The 17653-nt window shown below is 53.2% G+C and overlaps 1 protein-coding gene across 2 annotated transcripts in view; it reads right to left on the reverse strand.

The window, feature by feature from the left end:
* Positions 1 to 17653, reverse strand: part of RBM19 (RNA binding motif protein 19) — a 136053-nt gene that overhangs the window by 95348 nt on the left and 23052 nt on the right. For both annotated transcript variants that reach the window (XM_033098146.1, XM_033098147.1), the window contains exons 16-21: positions 17363 to 17492; positions 9983 to 10158; positions 9543 to 9603; positions 5969 to 6048; positions 3784 to 3839; positions 1018 to 1134 (exon numbers count right to left, since the gene is read on the reverse strand). In XM_033098146.1, the coding sequence (XP_032954037.1) occupies positions 1018 to 1134; positions 3784 to 3839; positions 5969 to 6048; positions 9543 to 9603; positions 9983 to 10158; positions 17363 to 17492 (620 nt within the window). The remainder of the gene's footprint in view (positions 1 to 1017; positions 1135 to 3783; positions 3840 to 5968; positions 6049 to 9542; positions 9604 to 9982; positions 10159 to 17362; positions 17493 to 17653) is intronic.

A 17653-nucleotide genomic window follows, 5' to 3' on the forward strand; every position in this document is an offset into this window, starting at 1 on the left:
TCAGATCGCGGCCAAGCCTGGACGAGCTGCTTGGTTGGGGTTAATTTCATCTGAGGGCTAGACGGCCTGTCTCTGCGCCACCCAGCACGTGCCTGGGGAGCACCCTGGCTTTAAACCTTTCCCCCTATGCCTTTTATGAAGACGTCGCATCCAGGCCTCGGGGCTGGCTGACACCTAACTTAACCTGATAAACTGAACAGAGTGATGGGCCAGGCAAACTTGTGTTCCTGGGTCTGTCTCTGGTCCACAGACTGTCCTGCACAGTGTTTGAATTTAGAAAGCGAACTAGCTGACAACGTATTCCCCGTAAGAATTCGGATTGCCAGTTTCTCTTCAAAACGAGGGAAGAACGGGTCGGACGAAGTCTGCCCTCCCGCACAGCGTCGCTGCGTCGGTCCCCACCCAGCCTGCTCCTCTTGTTCACTCACCTGCCTGGACCCTGAGACATCTCTCGGTTTGGGGCCCATGCTAGCAGCTGTTGGGTTGCAGTATTTATGTAGGTGATTCATCCTCATTTTGAAAGGGGCGCTCCACAGACAGCCATGTGGACCAGTGGTCCCCAACCCTGGCTGGACCTTAGAATCCCCTGGGCAGCTCTGATCAAAATACCAATATCCGGGCCCCACCTCTAACCAAAGGAATCCAACTGTCTGGGTGGGGCCTGAGCAAAGGTACGGATAAGTCACCAGCTGATTTGAATGTGCCGCCAAGGTGAACCACTGCCTTAAACCAAAGGAGTGACGTGGGCGGTACAGCTGACAGACGGAGAAGACTGACCGCCCTTTCTCATCTCACCTCTGGAGGGGGAGGCCTGGCTGTTTCGACTTTTTCTGCACAGTGCTCTGGGGAGCAGTGCCTGGGATTAAGGGAGATAAATCAAACGCAGCCCAAAGATGACCTTTGAAAGACCACTGCGCTGGCTTTTTGGAAGCACCAAGGACCCGAAGGCTGCCTTCCCCAAGCTCCGCTGGTTCCCCACCCATACGACGTCTACTGGACCAAACCGGCGCGTCTCACCTGAAGAGCTCGCGGATCTCGCGGCTGTCAGCCTGGAAGGGGATGTTCCGCACCAGAATCTTGGAGGTGGTCTGCTTTCTGGGAACTTGTTTCTTCCGAGCGGAGGTCAGGGCTGGCCTGCAGGGTGGGGAAAGGATGCAGGTCAATCGGGGCGCCAGCCGCTGCTGTCTTACACTGACTCCACCGCCCCCCACCCCAATGCTCGTCTTCTGTTCAGGTGAGGGATTTAAGGAGTTAGTGTGGGTGAGGCTGAGATGAAAGGGGAGGAAGGCAGCCTGCCCCGGGAGACGTGGACCATAGTTATCTTCTCAAAACGGCTGTGGATTTCTGGCTGGCACGCCCCCCACATCCTTGTGTGTCTCCTGCCCTTCATCTGAGACACTCAGGGGCTAGTGGGGACATTAAGAAACGAACCCCGATGAGGGTGAGGCTGGTTCTCACTAAATCCAGTCTCCTATGTCTCCTTCCAGATGCAGAAAGACCTTGGCTGGTCCAAAGGTCTTGATCGAGACCTTTCCTCACTAAGCGGAGGAGCATCGTGCAATTTCTAACCATGGAGATGGGCCGGGGGTGAGAGAGCAAACTCCATCACTGCACGGTGCTCACCACCTGACAAACATTCGCCAGTGGCAGCTACTATTGTGAGTATCGTTATGACTCCCTTCCTTTAAGCCAGCACCGAGCTACCTCCTCGACGCCTTCCCTAACCATCTCCACTAACACAGTAAGCCCCCGCTGTGTTTTCCTTCCTGGCACTCATCACTGTCTCACAGCCTGTGACATTGTAAATCGTGTTCCCCTTCACCGTCTGTCCTCTAGGGCGTTGCTGTAGAATACAGTGGCCACCAGCCACACGTTTAATCTAAATTAAAAGGAAACAAATTCAAAATTCAGCTCCTCAGTCGCTGGGGTAGCCAGCCTCCAAGAGGGTCCCCAGTGTTCCCCGCCTATTAGTATAGATGCCCTCGTGTGGCGTGTGGGCCACGCTGTACCAAGACAGGTCTGCGTGAGCAGCAGTAGACAAAAGAGGCAACGGTGTGTGACTTCTGGGAGGAGGTCAGGACACACAATGCTGTTTTCGCCTCACTTCCTCTGGATCACTTGCTCGCCCTGGGGTAAATGGGCTGCCACGGAGTAAGGACACTTGCCATCCCCGGAGACGCCCACGTGGTGAGGCACCAAGGCCTCCTGCCAACAGCCACATGAGCGCGCCATCTTGGAAGTGGAGCCACCAACCCCCGGTGAGCCTTCAGATGAGACTGCAGCCCCAGCTGACATCCTGAGTGCCACCTGGTGAGAGACTCCAAGATGGAACTATGCATGCAGCGAAGCTGCTCTGAACTCCTGACCCACAGAAACTGAGATAATAAATATTTGCTGTCTTACAGTGTTACATGTGGGGGTACTTTGTTATGTAGCAGATGAGTTCCAATGCCACGCATAGCGAGTGGCTATCATACTGGACAGCACAGCTGTAGAACATTATAGAACCTTTCTATCACTGCAGAAGTGTCTATTGAATACGTTGCCCTAGAATGTAAACGCCAGCCCTGGCACCTGGGGAAGGTGTGTGGTGTGCTATAATTTATGTAATTTTTTGTTGAATAAACGAATGACTATGTGAGCACTGGCTAGGAACTGAGAGCTTGCAAGGTGACTTCAGCCTGGCCCCCTAGAGACAGGGGACTGAAAACAAAGATCGCCACATCTGGCTGAGTGGCTGTGTGCCAGCCATGTCCTAGACGATTTATGCACCACCTCCAGCCATCACCTTTGACTTTCCAGGCACAGTCATCTGCCCGAGGCCACACAGTTTCTGGATTAGAACCCAAAGCTGTGGGGCTCAGAGCCTGGACGCCCACCCTTCCACCACAGCTCAGGAACCCCCATTAGACTTCTAAAGGCTCCTGTACCAAGCTGCCTTGTCGCTAAGCATGCTCAGTGTGGCAGATGGGGATGGATAAACCATACCAGAGGCGACTAGGCTGGATTCTCAAGTAGCGTTAAAAAAACAGAAGGAGGAAAAAGCAGCAGCTCGTTTGCTCAACGACCACAACACATGACCAAGTTGCTGAAAACCACCGAATAAATATCTTACACCAGCCCTAGGCTTGTTAGAGGTGGTCATTTCATCACCTGAGGCAGGTAGATAATGACAATAATAAGGGCTGACACTGGGCACGTGTTCTGTGCTGGGCACTGTTCAAAGCACCTCAAGTGTATTAGTTCATCTAGATGTATAAGTAGGTAAAGATGTTAGGGCAAAAGTAAAATTCTGAAAAAAAAAAAAAAGCTCAGTACTTCAGGAAGCTGGCACATTGGTCTGTCGCCATTTCCAATGCTTTTTTTTTTTTTGAATCGCTTTCAAATTAACTGGAGGCCATCTCTGGGCACTGTTGTCCGGCTCAAAGAAAGAAAGCCCCATAAAGCGAAACATCTACGTTTTATAGCTTCTGGTTCGGCCAAAGTGCCACCAAGTCGCAACACTTCCTTGGTTTATTTCCACGGCCAGGACGGGTGGGACTTGCTTGTTCCTCCTGTCCGCATTCCTTTCATAATATGGGTGAATGAAACATTTACTCAAAGTACTGGCCCAGCCCCAGTTCATCAGGGAAATGGTGCTGGAGCTGGCAAGTGTGACGTCACCTTAATTATCAGGAGGGGTTTGGGTGGAGATGATGTCAAAGGGCCTGAGATGCCCCGGGTGCCAGCACCGAGCAGAAAGCACCCACTCAGATCAAAGGAGAGGGGGCACTGAAGACTCACTTGGTGGCTCGTTCCGAGATTCTCACTTCCAGCTTGTGGTTGTCCACGACGTGACCCTGAGCGAGAAGACAACACGGCTCGTCCCTCCTCTTCCTCTCAGAAGCCCTCACCTGTACCCCTGCCCTCCATCAGGGTGGGCTCCAGCTGAGTGAGGGGAAAGGAAACGGCTTTCCCCCTTGGAAGCGGGGGCTGACTGTTCCCAGGCAGAAAGCCTCACTGGAATCGAGGGCAGAAAACGACTTTTCCTGGAAACGGCTCACGCGGAGCCCAGGCAGCAGATGGTGGTCACAGGAACCCAGTCTCCAATGCCCTCTTGAGCTGTGAGTGGTCCCTGACCTTTATGCCACTCAAGGGGCACAGAATTTTCCATTGTTTATAAGCATTTTCAGGCCGAGTCAGACCCTTTGGTCTGGCTTGCAGAGAGTTCAGTTTAGTTTGTATGCTCTTAAAAAAAAAAAAAAAATCTAAATCATGGTGGAGTTACATCTAAAAAGCTAAACTTTAACGTTGGTCCCTTAAGGCAAAACTGGCATGAGCAAAATTACCCTTGAAAGTCCCTTAAATCGCCCATAAAATAGAGCACATATAACTTTGCACAAATAATTCTTTATGGCAAGGTGCACACAGGTACACACACAGCGAGGCATAGAACATAACACTGTACGCGTACATGTGCAAAGTAGCATTTTACAGAATCTTGCCCTGTGTGGAAGAAAAACATGGCCCACTGAATGTGCAGAGCTAAAATCCAGTTAAACAGCAAAGCTGGATTTCCAGCATCTGTTAAAAAAACAGCAACAAACAAAACAGAAACAGTGAAGACGTGGTGTGGCTGGGGCCCACCTTCCCATGAGGCAGTAACTGGCCGAGGCCACGAGGTGGCTCCCCCGTTAGACAGGGCAGGAGTGCCCAGGTTTTGCTCTGGGTCATGTGTGACCCTTCATCACTTACACTGCCCGTCTGGCCCCTGTGGCATCTGAGTTTGCGAGCCCTGGTGGAGAGCAGAGAGCCTTTCAAACTGAGAGCAGAGGCGCCAGGGGCCATCACGTCCTCATCATCCTACCCAAACCCAACTCACCCCTTCATGGAGTAACCTTGAGCCAAAGGGAGGGAGGTCAAAATTCTACTAAAACAATTGTATTGGCCGAGTGCGTGGTTATATATTTCCTTTCCCTGGACCAGGAGTCAGTCGCCTGGAGGGTCCCGATGAATAAGCGGAGCTCTGTATGGGCGCCCTCTCCACCACGGCCAGTGCAGCCTGCATTGCCCTGGCTTATAAACTTGGCCTGTTTCAATGTTCCTTTACCTTCACTCCTCCTGGCCTCACGCTGGGCAGGCCTGTGCCCCCTTTTGTACAACGCACACAGACATATGACATTTTAAGTATGCTTGACCAGGCTCCCTGGACCCCCTGAAGCCCTTCCCTGGACTCTGGGTTTAGAAGCCTGTCCTAGAGGCACAATCACGAGCACCCAGCCTGCTCTGGAGAGACAGTTCTGAAGCAGAAATCAGATCCTTCCCCAGTGTGCTCCAAACCCTCTGATGGTATCTCACCACCTTTATGCTGAATTCCAGTTCTTATCTTAAAAGGCCTACCAGATGTGGCCACACACCTGCCACCCACACCCTGGCCCTGCCACACTGGCTTCTTCCTGTTCCTCAAACATAGTAAGCTCACTGCTGCCTTAGGGTCCCTGTCTCAGGCCCTTTCCACGTGCTTTTCCTACCTCCTAGCCTGCTCTCCCCGCAGACCTTTGCGGAGCTGACTCCATCTTGTTAATTAGGTGTCAGCTCAACTGTCACCTCCTCAGAGAAGCCTCCCTTGCCCACATAATCTGAAGTCGCCCTCCCCCCATCACAGTGCCTGCCTGATTTTTCCATCCAAGCTCCTCTCCGAACATGTATATTTATTCAGAGGTCCACTTCGCCAGTCTCCCCCAGGCCTAGCACAGCGCCTGGTACACACCAGGCCCTCCATAAAAAGCTGTGGCTTGACTGACCGCGTCATAGTCACTACGGAATGCTGAGGAAGGTTCTTAACTTTTCTTGAGCCACAGTCCCCTGGAGAACTGGAGAAAGCATGGACTTATCCACATTCCCGCTCAATTTCAGAGGGTTGACAAACCCCGCCTCTCCCCCAGAGCCAAGTGACTCCCTGGGCCTTGGCTGAGAATCTCCACTTTACCTGCAGCTGCTTGAGCGCTTTCTGGGCCTGCTCTGGCTTCCTGTATTCCACGAACCCAAACCCCAAGGACAGCATGGCTCCTGGAAGAGAGAGGTGGGGAGAAAAAGAATGAGGGCAAGGCCAAGTGCAAGGGCTCTGATGGGCCCCCCGCCCTCGGCTTCCGGTCCTTTCTTCATACCCCTCTTCACTCCCAGAAAGATCTCAGCTCCTGCTTGCCATTTATTACCAGTCATCTTGAAGAATCAGCCAAGGAGGTTACATAGCCACCACCTGAGGCCCCGGTGACTATTAATTAACAGATGATTGACAGGATAATTAACTTCATGATAGAATTCCGCCTTTGGGGGGGGGGGAAGGAACGAACAGGGATGCCCACGGCCATGACAAGCGGCAAAACCTGTACCTCGGCGTCCCCGGCTCCCATCCATAATGCATCAGATGAATATATGCATGAACGGCCAGCGCACCAAAGGCTCACTCTTTACAAGTACTTCTAACCAGCCAATCGCATTTGGTTCCTGGGTTTCAGACATAAAGTTGGGAGTGGGAGGACGATGGCAGTATTCCAACCTAGTTCTAGTTCTGAGCTGTTCAGTAGCAAGAGTTCAGATAGCAAGGGATAGCTCAGAAATTTATCAGCAACTTTTGCTTCCCAACTTCAGATATATAATACATATACATATGTATATATACACACATGTATACAGACACACACACACATACATATATGTTCTACGTTATGTATAATTGGGGGCAGAGGAGTTTTTACAAGGCACAAAAAAATAAGATCTCTCATTACATCTTGTCCTTTTGACACAAATCATAATCCATGCCTCCCCCCGACATTTCATACAGCTTTACTAATTTTATTCTTTTTTTTTTTTTCACAGTTGAACTCAGAGAGGATTGGCCCAACTCTGATGGGTCCCAGTGAGGATCAAGTTTTTCTACCTTTGACTCACTCAGTGTCCCCGTCTTTGTGTCTCCTGTATTGTTTGTGCAAACTGTGCCCCTACCAAGGGGACCGGCCTGCATGCATTCCCACTGACAGCCAGGTGTTATAAAACGAGGGCCCAGGGCATGAAGAACTTCCATGAACTGCCCAGAAGCGAGGCTCAGACAGAACTGCTGGCGGATAGGCAGCGCCACCCTGTGGTGACTGTAAATATTTGTTCTTCAGCAGATGTCTGAAAACACTCCTCCGGATAGTCAAGGTTGTGGGTCAGCGCTGTCTGTATATGTAGGATATTTAAAAAGTGCATTAAGATTGTGTGAAAGGCAATTAAAGAAAGTCAAGTTCATCACCTTTCACTGACGCTGCAGATGCACTCTCTGCCCTGGGAGGCTGACCTCCACAGAACACATGCCCTGGGCTCCCTGGTTTCCTGTTGGGCTGGGCCAGTGGGAAGCCCTGATCTGAGACTGGTGGGTGGAGGACAGTCTGGGGCACTGTCCCTTCCACAGGCCCCGCCATCTCCCTGGTTTGGCCTGGGTCTGGCAGTGCTCGTGTCCAACCCACACCCTCAGCTCCCACTGGTGGCCCTTCCTCTGTGGCTCTGGTCTCACCACTCCATTCTCCACAGCCCTTTGGGCTTAGTGGGGGGGAGGCATTCTCCTGCCTCAACATCCCCCATGGGCCCCCTCAGCCCAGCCCACCGCATCCCTTCATTACAAATGCCTTTTCAACAAGCCCAGCTGAGCGAGCTTTGTTTCCAGCTGTGACCCTCACTGCCACCGCCGGACACTGTCTGGATTCCCCCCGAACTGAGGCGGATGAGCCCAGAGAACAGGGCTGTCACATAGAGGCTCTTAAAAAGGAGAGTGCAGGTTTCGAGAGCCGCTCGTGTCACTACAGGTCAGGTGACCGTCTCTACAGCGCGCTGAAGAGGGCCCAAGGGTGACACGTGGGCTCCATGACAGCAGAGGGGCAGCGACCCTCCGACAGGCAGGGGCAGCCCTGGACGGAGCTGAGGACACCTCTGCCAGCCTGACCCACCTCCTGGACTTCAGGGGTTACCTTTCCCGAACCCCCCCCGCCTCCACAAATGACACTCCCTATCTTTAACTTGGCACCTAGCTGCCTTTCCTTGTTTCCCAAACCAGACGTGCAGTTCCTGGAAGATGGGATGCTAGGGTTGGAACGGTGTCCCCCCGAATTCATGGGTTGAAATCCTAATCCCCAGTATCTCAGAATGTGACTGTATTTGGAGACAGGCTCTTTATAGATGTAATCAAGTTAAAACTGAGGTCATTAGGGTGGCCCTAACCCAACATAACCGGTCCTTATAATAAACAAAAGGGAGGCAGGGGCTTGAACCCAGGACAGGTGGATGCCAAGAGAATGCGGTGTGAACACGAAGACGGCCGTCTACAGGCCACGCCAAGGGCCCGGAGCAGACCCTTCCCTCACAGCCTCAGAAGGCGCCAACCCCGCGACACCTTGGTTTTGGGCCTCCAGCCTCCAGAACTGCGAGACAGTAATGTCCTGTTGTTTAAGCCACGCAGTCTGCGGTGCTTTGTCAGGGCAGCCCTAGCGAACGGATACAAGGGACTCCCTGATTCCTAGTCTGTTAAAAACCCTCCAGGCTCCCCACCGCCTCTGGGAAAAGGCCCAAACTCCTCTGTTTGGCACAAAAGCTGCCCTGTGATGTGGTCCTGCCCGTCTTCCTGTGGTATCTCCTGCCTCTTCTTCCCCACTCTCCCGGCCGGTGCCGGCTGCTCCAGCCCTTTCGCGCCTCTTCCTCTGCACACCCCGGCCCCGTCCACCGACCGCTCTGTCTCTCTCCCACCCTCCAAACTTCAGGCTGATGTGCAGCTGGGCTCCTGGCCCTCCAGGCCCCCCTCTATCACCTCCTCTTCGCACTGTGCTGCAGCCACCAGCTCATTTGTCCCTCAGGACACATGAGTTCTGGGCAGACACGTTTGGCATCCCTACAAACCCCACCAAACTGAAGGGATGGAGACGGCACGGCCACGAAAAAGTAAAGATATACGGCCTGTCTGGCATCTGCAGGAAGCCAGGGGCTGGGGCAGAGACAAAGTAGAGGCCAAAGAACTCGGGATAATACCCAAAATCGAAGAGAGAGATGAGGGAGGTCTCTGCATGGCCCAGACACCCATGGGCCAGGGAGGTGTGTGGCCAATGCCTCAGTGGAATGTTCTAAGTGTTCTATGTCTGGGTTAGGGAAAGCCCTGGATCGGTCACTTCCTGCTATTCCCTAAGAAGCTTCCAGAGCACAGAGGTTCTGGAAGCAGGGAGAGGCTTCCGCTACTGAACAATGTCAACCTTTCCCGTAGCCGGAATGGCACTGCTCCGAAACCATCTCCGACAGTCCAAGGCGGTGAAGGGTCTAGCTTCAGAAGAACCTGACGTGCATGGCTGCTTCTGCTGGAAATCGGGGGTCTCCAGGGGACACAGACACGAGGACCATTCTACACAAGCCAACTGAGAGAGCTTGGCGGGGACGGTACTTCCCCACAAAAAAGGACCTTCAAAGTAAGCAAGGGAGAGCTAGCCCTAGCCCTACCCAAAGCTACATTTCTCTCGGAACCATTTTGTCCTGACTGAGATTACCTGCTTTGTTCTTCTTCCTGGAAATAGAGCAGCTCTTCACCACTCCCACTTTGGAAAACACCTGGAAAAGAAAGACACATGTAGCATCAGCTGTGCCAGACGAGTCCTGCAACAGACACAGCGTGTCTCAAAAGACGGGGGCTGGCCATGGCAGTGCAGACGCCGAGGGGCACTGTTCCTATAGACACAATGCTAACACGGACAGTGGCTTTCACACATGCCTCCTGAGACACCCTGACATGTCCCTTACGTGTATGTGGGGGGCCTTGCCAGCCCCCACGTCTCGGGGTGAGATGTCTACTGGACACCCCACAGAGTCAAGCGGGCAGTTGTTGGTTGTTCAACTACGCAGTAACACGAGGCATGTTTACAGGCAGAATAAGTAGAGGGACGACACGAGCAGATGGGGCTCCCACCCCACCCCCGGAGCCACCACTCACTCCCTTCAGCGTCTCCTCAGTCGTGGTGAAGTTGAGATTTTTAATAAACAGAGTACACCCAGGAAGGCTCTCTTCTTCCTCCTCCTCCTCCAACTCCTCTTCTTCCATCTTTGCTGAAGAGTCATCTGTTCCTCCCTCTGTTGGCTTTTCACCTTCTGGGGTCTCACTATCTGGTACTGGGTTGCCACCAAACAAACAAACAAACAAACAAACAAAAATCCATTAAATGATGTCTAGTCTGCCTAAGTCCTGGAGTCTTAAGCACAGAACCTGCCAGATCAAGGGTTTTCTGTCTCTGTGAGGGGAGCGTCAGGAAGGGCGCTGACTCCTGGCCTGTGCTGGGTTTTAGCAACTGTGGGAGTGAAACAGGGGAAGGGGGAGGGGCTGTCCTGCCTCTTTCCTGTTTTAATGACAAAGGGATACGAAACACAGACCGAAAACGATGAGCCTTAAGTTGGACGGACCCACACTACTTTGAACTTCAAAATAAACTGCTGTGTGAACTGTTGGAACCACAAACCTCGGCACCACTGTCCAACTGGAATGCAACGTACAAACTTTTCAAAGATTATAGAATGGGAATAAAACTTAGAACATCCTAAATACCCCTTGCAATGACGGGATGTCACATTCAATTAAAATTCTCAATAGACAAAGCTTCAGGGAGCACATACATACATACAAAAAAAGGAGTTTTGATCTATCCATGATGTACTGAATTCACAGTTACACGTAATAGTAAAAAATGGAAAAAAAAACACCAAAGGTTCACAAACAGATCAGGAAAATTATAGTGCGGCCAACGGCAGAAATAATAAGTAGTCATTAAAAATGACGCTTCTGAAGAATGTTTAACAACATGGACAAGTTCACGGCAGTTCAAGTTGCTAAAACAGAGAAGAGAATGATGCTCTTAATAAGAAATTAGGAGAAAAAGATATGAAATTACATACACTGGAATCCCCACCGTGTTCTGTACACAAAAACAGAAACGCACCAGGAGAGAAGACCGGAAGGCAATGCCTCGTGTGCTCCTGGTTATTCCTGCAGAGTGGGGTCAGACGGCTGTTTCATCCTGTCCCTCCTTCCCCCAGGCACCCCCCCACTGGACCACTCTTACTCTGAAGGAAAAGCATTTCAGAAAGAGGGAAGAGCAAATGGGCAGTTGGGAGTTAGCAGGGTCGAGGGAGGGAACCAGTCAGCCCTGGTGACTAGAGTGTGGATTTCGCCCGAGGGTGTCCAGACACCCTCACAAGCTGGGGAACAGCGTCCTGACCACTTGAGAAGCCCTGCTGCCAGGACACATGTTCCTTTTGGTTCAACCTCCCCAATTTTCCCCCCAAGTCACATGATCGGGGCCTGGGGACAAGTCCCTTCTCCACATCCAAGCTTGTGAAGTTCTAACCCCATCCCACAGGGAAGCCGACCCGTCTCAGCAAAAGGCAGTCATCAGGCTGCACCCTCACCGCCCTCACCCTCATGGTTCTAAGCAGAAGGCCCCGCCCCTCTCTGCAGATCCAAACCCCGCACACCCTGGTGGGGGCAGCGCTGTGTGCAGGCCTGGAGCTGAGGGACAACCCTGCTCTCCCACACAAACCTGCACTCAAATAGTTCAAACTTCTGAGAGAACCAAGGGGGCTTCTTGGGGCTCAAATCTGTCCCCCCCACTCTCATGCCAAGCACCAAAGCCCCTCCATCTCCCCTGCCCTTTCTGATGCAAACCTAACGCTGCAAGTCCTAGTTAAGCTTCTGCAGTGTGTCATACAGCCACCCTTTTCAGACCTAATGGAACCTGCTATAGTGATAATGTTGTCTGCCGAACATCAGTGCAAAAGGCAGCCTTCACCCTCTGGCTCTCTTGGAGGCGAGCCTGGAACTCAGCCTCTCTCCAGGACAGAAAGGAGAAATCTACATAAAGGCTCCTCCCCTATCCAAGAAACTAACACAATGTACCCAACAAGGGACTCCATGGGGTGGCCATTTGTACTCAACGCTCAACTTTCAAAGCAAAGCATGGTGGGAAAAGTATTATTAATGATGGGGAAGCAAAGCTATGCAAAGTAGCTAGGACTTCAGGTTCTGAATGAGAACTTCAATCGAAATGAAAACCAAGGCCGTCAGCTGGAACGACATTCCCACCCCACTGGCTCTCCCTGTACTTGCCATCTTGGAGATGAAAGGAGACAGGCAGGCTGGTGAGACCCCAGTGTGTGCCAGGCGCGTGGCTGGATGCCGTTAAGTGTGCCATCTCATTACTGATCACAGAGGCCGTATCACAAATGGGTGGCCCGAGGGAAATGCTGGAGGCTGCTGTACCTGCACCTAGGTTTCAGATCTCAGGTACCTTCAGGCTGGGAGAGAGGGTCACGCAAGACTGAAACCACTTTTTTAAAGAGAAGACAATGGTGGGGATGATGGGGACCAAGAGGGCTCGTGGCCGGTTTAAGGGGGCAGCCCCTTCTTGACACTGGCCAACTGCCGCCACGTTGGAAGAGCCGTCAACTCAGGGCGGTCAGATTGTCCCATCTTTTAAGAGAAGCTGAAAATCCAGCTTTTTACGGGAAAACCCACTGTTTTTCAATCTTGGCAACTAAGACAACGGCATGTGGCTTCTGACCAAGGAGGCAGTGATCAACTAGAGGTGACTGGCGGTCAACAAGGTCTTCATGCTATGCTCCTACTTCCGGCCTGAGCACAGACTCCTGGCCAAGACCAGTGACACTTCCCTCTGTGTCTCCCAAGGGCCTGGATCCCGGCCAGGTCCCCGCATGCAATTCCTGGGGCTCCCAGGCTCCCAAGGACGACATCTCAGGGAAACCCAGCAGCTCCGAGCATGGCCAGGGTCCACGCCATCCTGCCTCCTTGCTCCACAAGCAGTGGCTGGCGTGCTTCAAAGTGTTTACTGAACATGGAGTTAGACACACATGCATGCACATGCCTGCACACACACACACACCCACACCCTGTACTCCGCTGGGTTGTTTGGAAATGAAGTGTCTGCCACTCCATCTGCATACGAGGTCCCTGGCCCAAGGCATCACTGCCCCTCATCTGGATGATCTACGGGCTCCTCAACCGTCCTTGGCCTGCCATCTTCTCCCACCTGTCCTATCTGGCAGCACAGACCTCTATTCTGCTTGCCAAGACCAAGCCCTACCCTGCCACAGGGACTTTGCACCTGCTGTCCCCTCTCCACTAAGATCACAGACCTGGGAGCTGGTGGCTTTGGGTCACACCTTGGCTCTCTCAGATAAGCGACCCTGCATAAGTCACTCAACCTCTCTGTGCTTCCTTCTTTCCAGCTGAAAAAGGAGGTGACAATAACAGTGCCACTTGCAGAACGAGGATGCGAATGAACGCACAGAAGCCTGAGAGAACAGTGCCTGGGCCTGCAGTGCTCAGAAGTATTTCCTTTAGTGTTAACATCATCCCAACCGTCCATGCTGCCTAGCCAGGCCTTGAGAAATCCAGGGGAAAATGTCAGAAATCCTGACATCCTGAGGCCTGCAGGTAGGACAGCCAGCTGAGCGAGTCCGCAGGGTGGGTTGCCCACTGCTGGCTTTGAGAACAGGCAGGGCCACACCTGAGTCTGGGGACCGCGTCCCTGCCAGCCACATCTCCCAGAAGAGCTTCTGCTCTCTGAGCGGTCAGGCCAGGCCTTGCTGTGGTCCACGCCTGTGTCAAGAGAGGTTTCGAGATGGCCAAGAGCCACGGCATGGAAGCCAAAGTCATTTTTAAAAGCACTTCGGCTCCTGGACTCAAGCGGAGGAGACAATAGAAAAACCAGAAAGGAAAAATAAGGAATCGTGAAACTCAAACAGATGTTTACCAAGGAAATCAGCAGGAACCAGAAAAAGAGGGAAGAAAGAAAGCAGGGCTGGGCTCTGGGGTGGGGTAGGGGGGTGTGTGTGTGTGGGAGGATTTAACATCGCGGTGGGCTGGACGGGGTGCTGGGAGAAGGCGCCCACCCCGCCATCCACTTCCATCCTAGTTAGCACAATAAAATCTGGTCACGCATCGCCACATGGGGCCTTATTATAATCAGGCCGCAGAATTTACCGTGGCTCCCTCCCCTTTCCAGCTCTGGGCAGGAGGCTGACAGCAAAGACTGTTATCAGTTGCAAGCAGCTTTTCAGGACTTCCCCCCACTCGGAGCCCTGTATCTGGAGGTGAGGGTCTCCGTTGTGGGGAGATAAAACACACTGTCCTCTCCCTCAGGACTGGTACAGAGAATGGAGGGCTTTGCAGAAAGGGGGGTGGTGAACAAAAAGCTCCATCCACACCCCTCCTGCTTGCCTTCCTTTGGAGCAGGAGAAAATCCAGGGCTTGGGGGCTGGCTGAGTCCCCGTGCAGTGGGGTTGGGGGTCTGGGGAAGCTTCGGGAACAATGTGGAGAGGCTGGGCCTGGGGGAGGAGCAGGTGGAAAGGAACAGCACAGGGGACAGAGGGGACGATGTATGTGACAGTGTAAGAAAAGGAACAAAAAGGGCAAAAAGAGGCCTCGGAGATGAGCTCTGGGGGAATTCGCCCGATAACGAGGTGGGACTCAGCAGGGCTGGAAAGCAGCAGACACACACAACTTCCCACCCCCAAATCGGACCTATGTGCTGGAACGACGGCCCCTCCTCCTGGCTCCCAGGACCTCTGTGTGAGTCACGGCAGGTCCCTGGACACCAAGCCCAAGAGGAAGACCAGATGGGAACCGTGTCTGGGCTGCTCTCAGCACCTGAACCGGGGCCCGGGCAACTGGGGAGCTGGGGACACGGGGCGGGTGGGCAGCACTCTGACTTCAGCCCCAGGACGCTGTCTCTGCGAAGCCTCCCCTGTGGGTGTGCTCCAGAACATTTCACACCCAGGGCCCACTTCTGTTACCACTGTGACATCTCAGCTGTCCCCAAACAGCCCCATCTGTCCCCCTGCAGCCTGGACCCGGTGGGGAAGAGAAATGTCTCATGCCCTCGTGGTCCCCCAGGCTCAGCGTCTGGCCTGAAGCTGGTGCCCCAAGCCCCGCTGCTGCAGTAACCGCAGGCCAGCGGAATGGCGACTCACACGCAGCTTCCCGCGTACCCTTCTCACAAGCCTTCCGAGCTCGGTACGGGTATGAGGCCCATTGTAGAGACAAAGGAACGAGCCTTGGAGAAGGATGGCAGCCTGCCTAGTCACAGAACGAGGGGAGGACATCAAGGGAGACGGTGACACCCCAGGAGCCAGGAGGAACCCCGCGTGCTTAGCTCAGGGCCCGGCAGGGGGAAAATGCCACTTTGGCCTGTGGGGCCACTCGGCACCCAGTCCCTGCTCTCCCTCCAGGCTCCGGGTACTTTCCCGGCGCAGGAGTACAGCCACGAGCAAGCAGATGGGGAACGGACATTCTAGCGGGGGGGAGGCAGACAGGCACCGAGGACATGCAGCATCCAGGATGCAATTCGGGGGAATGACGAGTGTGTGAAACAAAGTTAAGGGTAAGCTGCTGGGGCGGGTGGAAATCGGTCCCATCCCGGACGTGCTGTGACGCTGGGCTAACAACCGAGAACATCACTAAGCTCCTACTATGCGCCAGAGGCTCGGGACACAGTGACAAGTATGACCCGGCCCCTACTTTGCACAGGTACCGAGAGAGACACAGATACCCCTCTTCCTGCATCTATTCACTCCCTCGACACACATTCATCCAGCTACTCCGTGCCCGGGCCTCACGGGGTGCTAGGCACCCAGACGTGACAGAGGCAGCCGTTCTCTGCCCTCATGGTTCACCGTCAGGCAGAGAGACGGAGAGTAAGGAAAACAAACAAATGAAAAAAAACATACACTGTGACAAGAGTTACAGAAGCACAGAGTGAAGGGAGGGAAGCAACGGGACAGGTGCAAATGAGTGTGGCCAGGTGGCAGCGGTGGCGTGGGGAGGCTCCCTGTCCCCCCAAAGCGGGCGGGAAAAGGCCTCTGCTGGACTGGCGTCCAGGGCCCTCCCTCCTGGCAAATCGCTGTTTGTTTTTGGCCCCCAAATATCAGTCAGGTTCTAGTTTAGCAGATGAAGTGGGAACAAAAACCAAAAACAAGGTCGCTGATCATTTAGCGGTGATGGCTAGTTAGGAACAGACCACGACGTGAAGAGAATTCTTTCGACGGCAGTATAAACAGGTTTGGAAATCCAACCCCTAATCCAACCTGTGGACAAAACGAACTCAGAAGCAGGGGCAAGTGAGGGGCTTTGAAAGGTTTATACCAATAATCCGTTATTCCCATGCCCAGGTCGGAGCCTCCAAGAGCAGAGGGGGAAGAATTTCGCTCCTGCCAGGAACAAGGCTGCTAAGACCAGGGAACCCCAATGCCTTATACCGACCGGGCCAGTCCGAAGGTTTGACTGACCCACGGGGAAATGAGAAATGTAGACAGCTAGGGAGGTCTGTGGGCAGGGAGGTCTACTCACTGAAAAGACTGTTCTTTAATCTGAGAATTTTGCTCCCCACCCCCATATATTTTTTTTTCCTGTAAAATAGCTTTTCTTTTATGAGAATGATGGAGATGGTAGCTGAGCCTTTTTTTAATCCTTATTTTAATAAGTGGGTAACCCTAAGGGGTAGAGGGAAGGGGGAGGGATATTACCGACGGGTAAAATCTTACTACTACCTGGGTGAAAGGACCGCCACAGTCCTCTCCAAAGTGTTTTTAAAGGTCTTTGATTCTAAGATGCGGTCATGGTCCCCAGACTAAGTACTCAACTGGGGCTCTACTGGCCCTGGGGGGCATTTGGGAACGCAGGGGAGTGGTTCAGGTTGTCACAGTCCCCAAGAGCACTCCTGACATTTAGCAGGTGGGGTCCAGGGAAGCAAAATACCTTACAATTTGTAGTACAGTCTCAGCAAGTAGGAACTGTGCTGTCCCCAGGGCCAATGGCACCCCCTCCCCACCCAAGTGTGACGCATTAGCTAGGAGGTGTCCCTTGGTGTCCCTTCCCTTTCCTGCCTTTGCAGTCATTGGACAGCAGAGGGCACTGTGCCACTCCAAGGACACTCCATGGTAACAATTATCTCCTCCGCCAGCCAGCCACCCTCCCTCAAGCGGGAGGCGTCCTGGTGGATGGATGGATGGATGTTTCACTTGCTCTGCTCTGAATCCCTAATAATAGATTCTAGTTTTATTTTCTTACAACACTTCACTGAAAAGCTAAAAAATCAACTACCTTATGTTGCACCCATAAATTTATACTACGTTTTTTAAAGGACATTTTCCGTGCCTATGAAATCCAAGAGTCTGAGACCCACTGGTCTCCAGGACGAATAAAGAACTTTAAACCACGCACCTGATAGACATTTAGTGCTGCCCCGCCCCTCCCTCTTCCCTCGCCTGCTGTCCCTGGACCCCTGATCCCAGACTCGGCTCTCACCAGTTTCTGGCTCCGCCCTGTCGTTTCCCACAGGTTCCACAAGTGCGTCTTGGGGTTCTTTCTTCTGCGGGGCTGAGCTGGAGAAGACGCCCACTGGAGCCCACTCCAGATACAGGGGAACGTGGTGAAACTGCAGAGTCAGGGGCGGGAGGGACTCAGTGCCTCACACACACAGATGAAGAGCCCGAGGCTCAGCGAGTGTGGGTGAGTCCCCCCGGAATGGAGCCAGAAGGAGGAGCACAGCCCAGAACCCTCCGTGCTGCCTGATCCCGGAGAGCAACGTGGGGGCCC

This window comes from Rhinolophus ferrumequinum, chromosome 25 (genome assembly GCF_004115265.2).
Source record: "Rhinolophus ferrumequinum isolate MPI-CBG mRhiFer1 chromosome 25, mRhiFer1_v1.p, whole genome shotgun sequence".
NCBI classification, from domain to species: Eukaryota; Metazoa; Chordata; class Mammalia; order Chiroptera; family Rhinolophidae; genus Rhinolophus; species Rhinolophus ferrumequinum.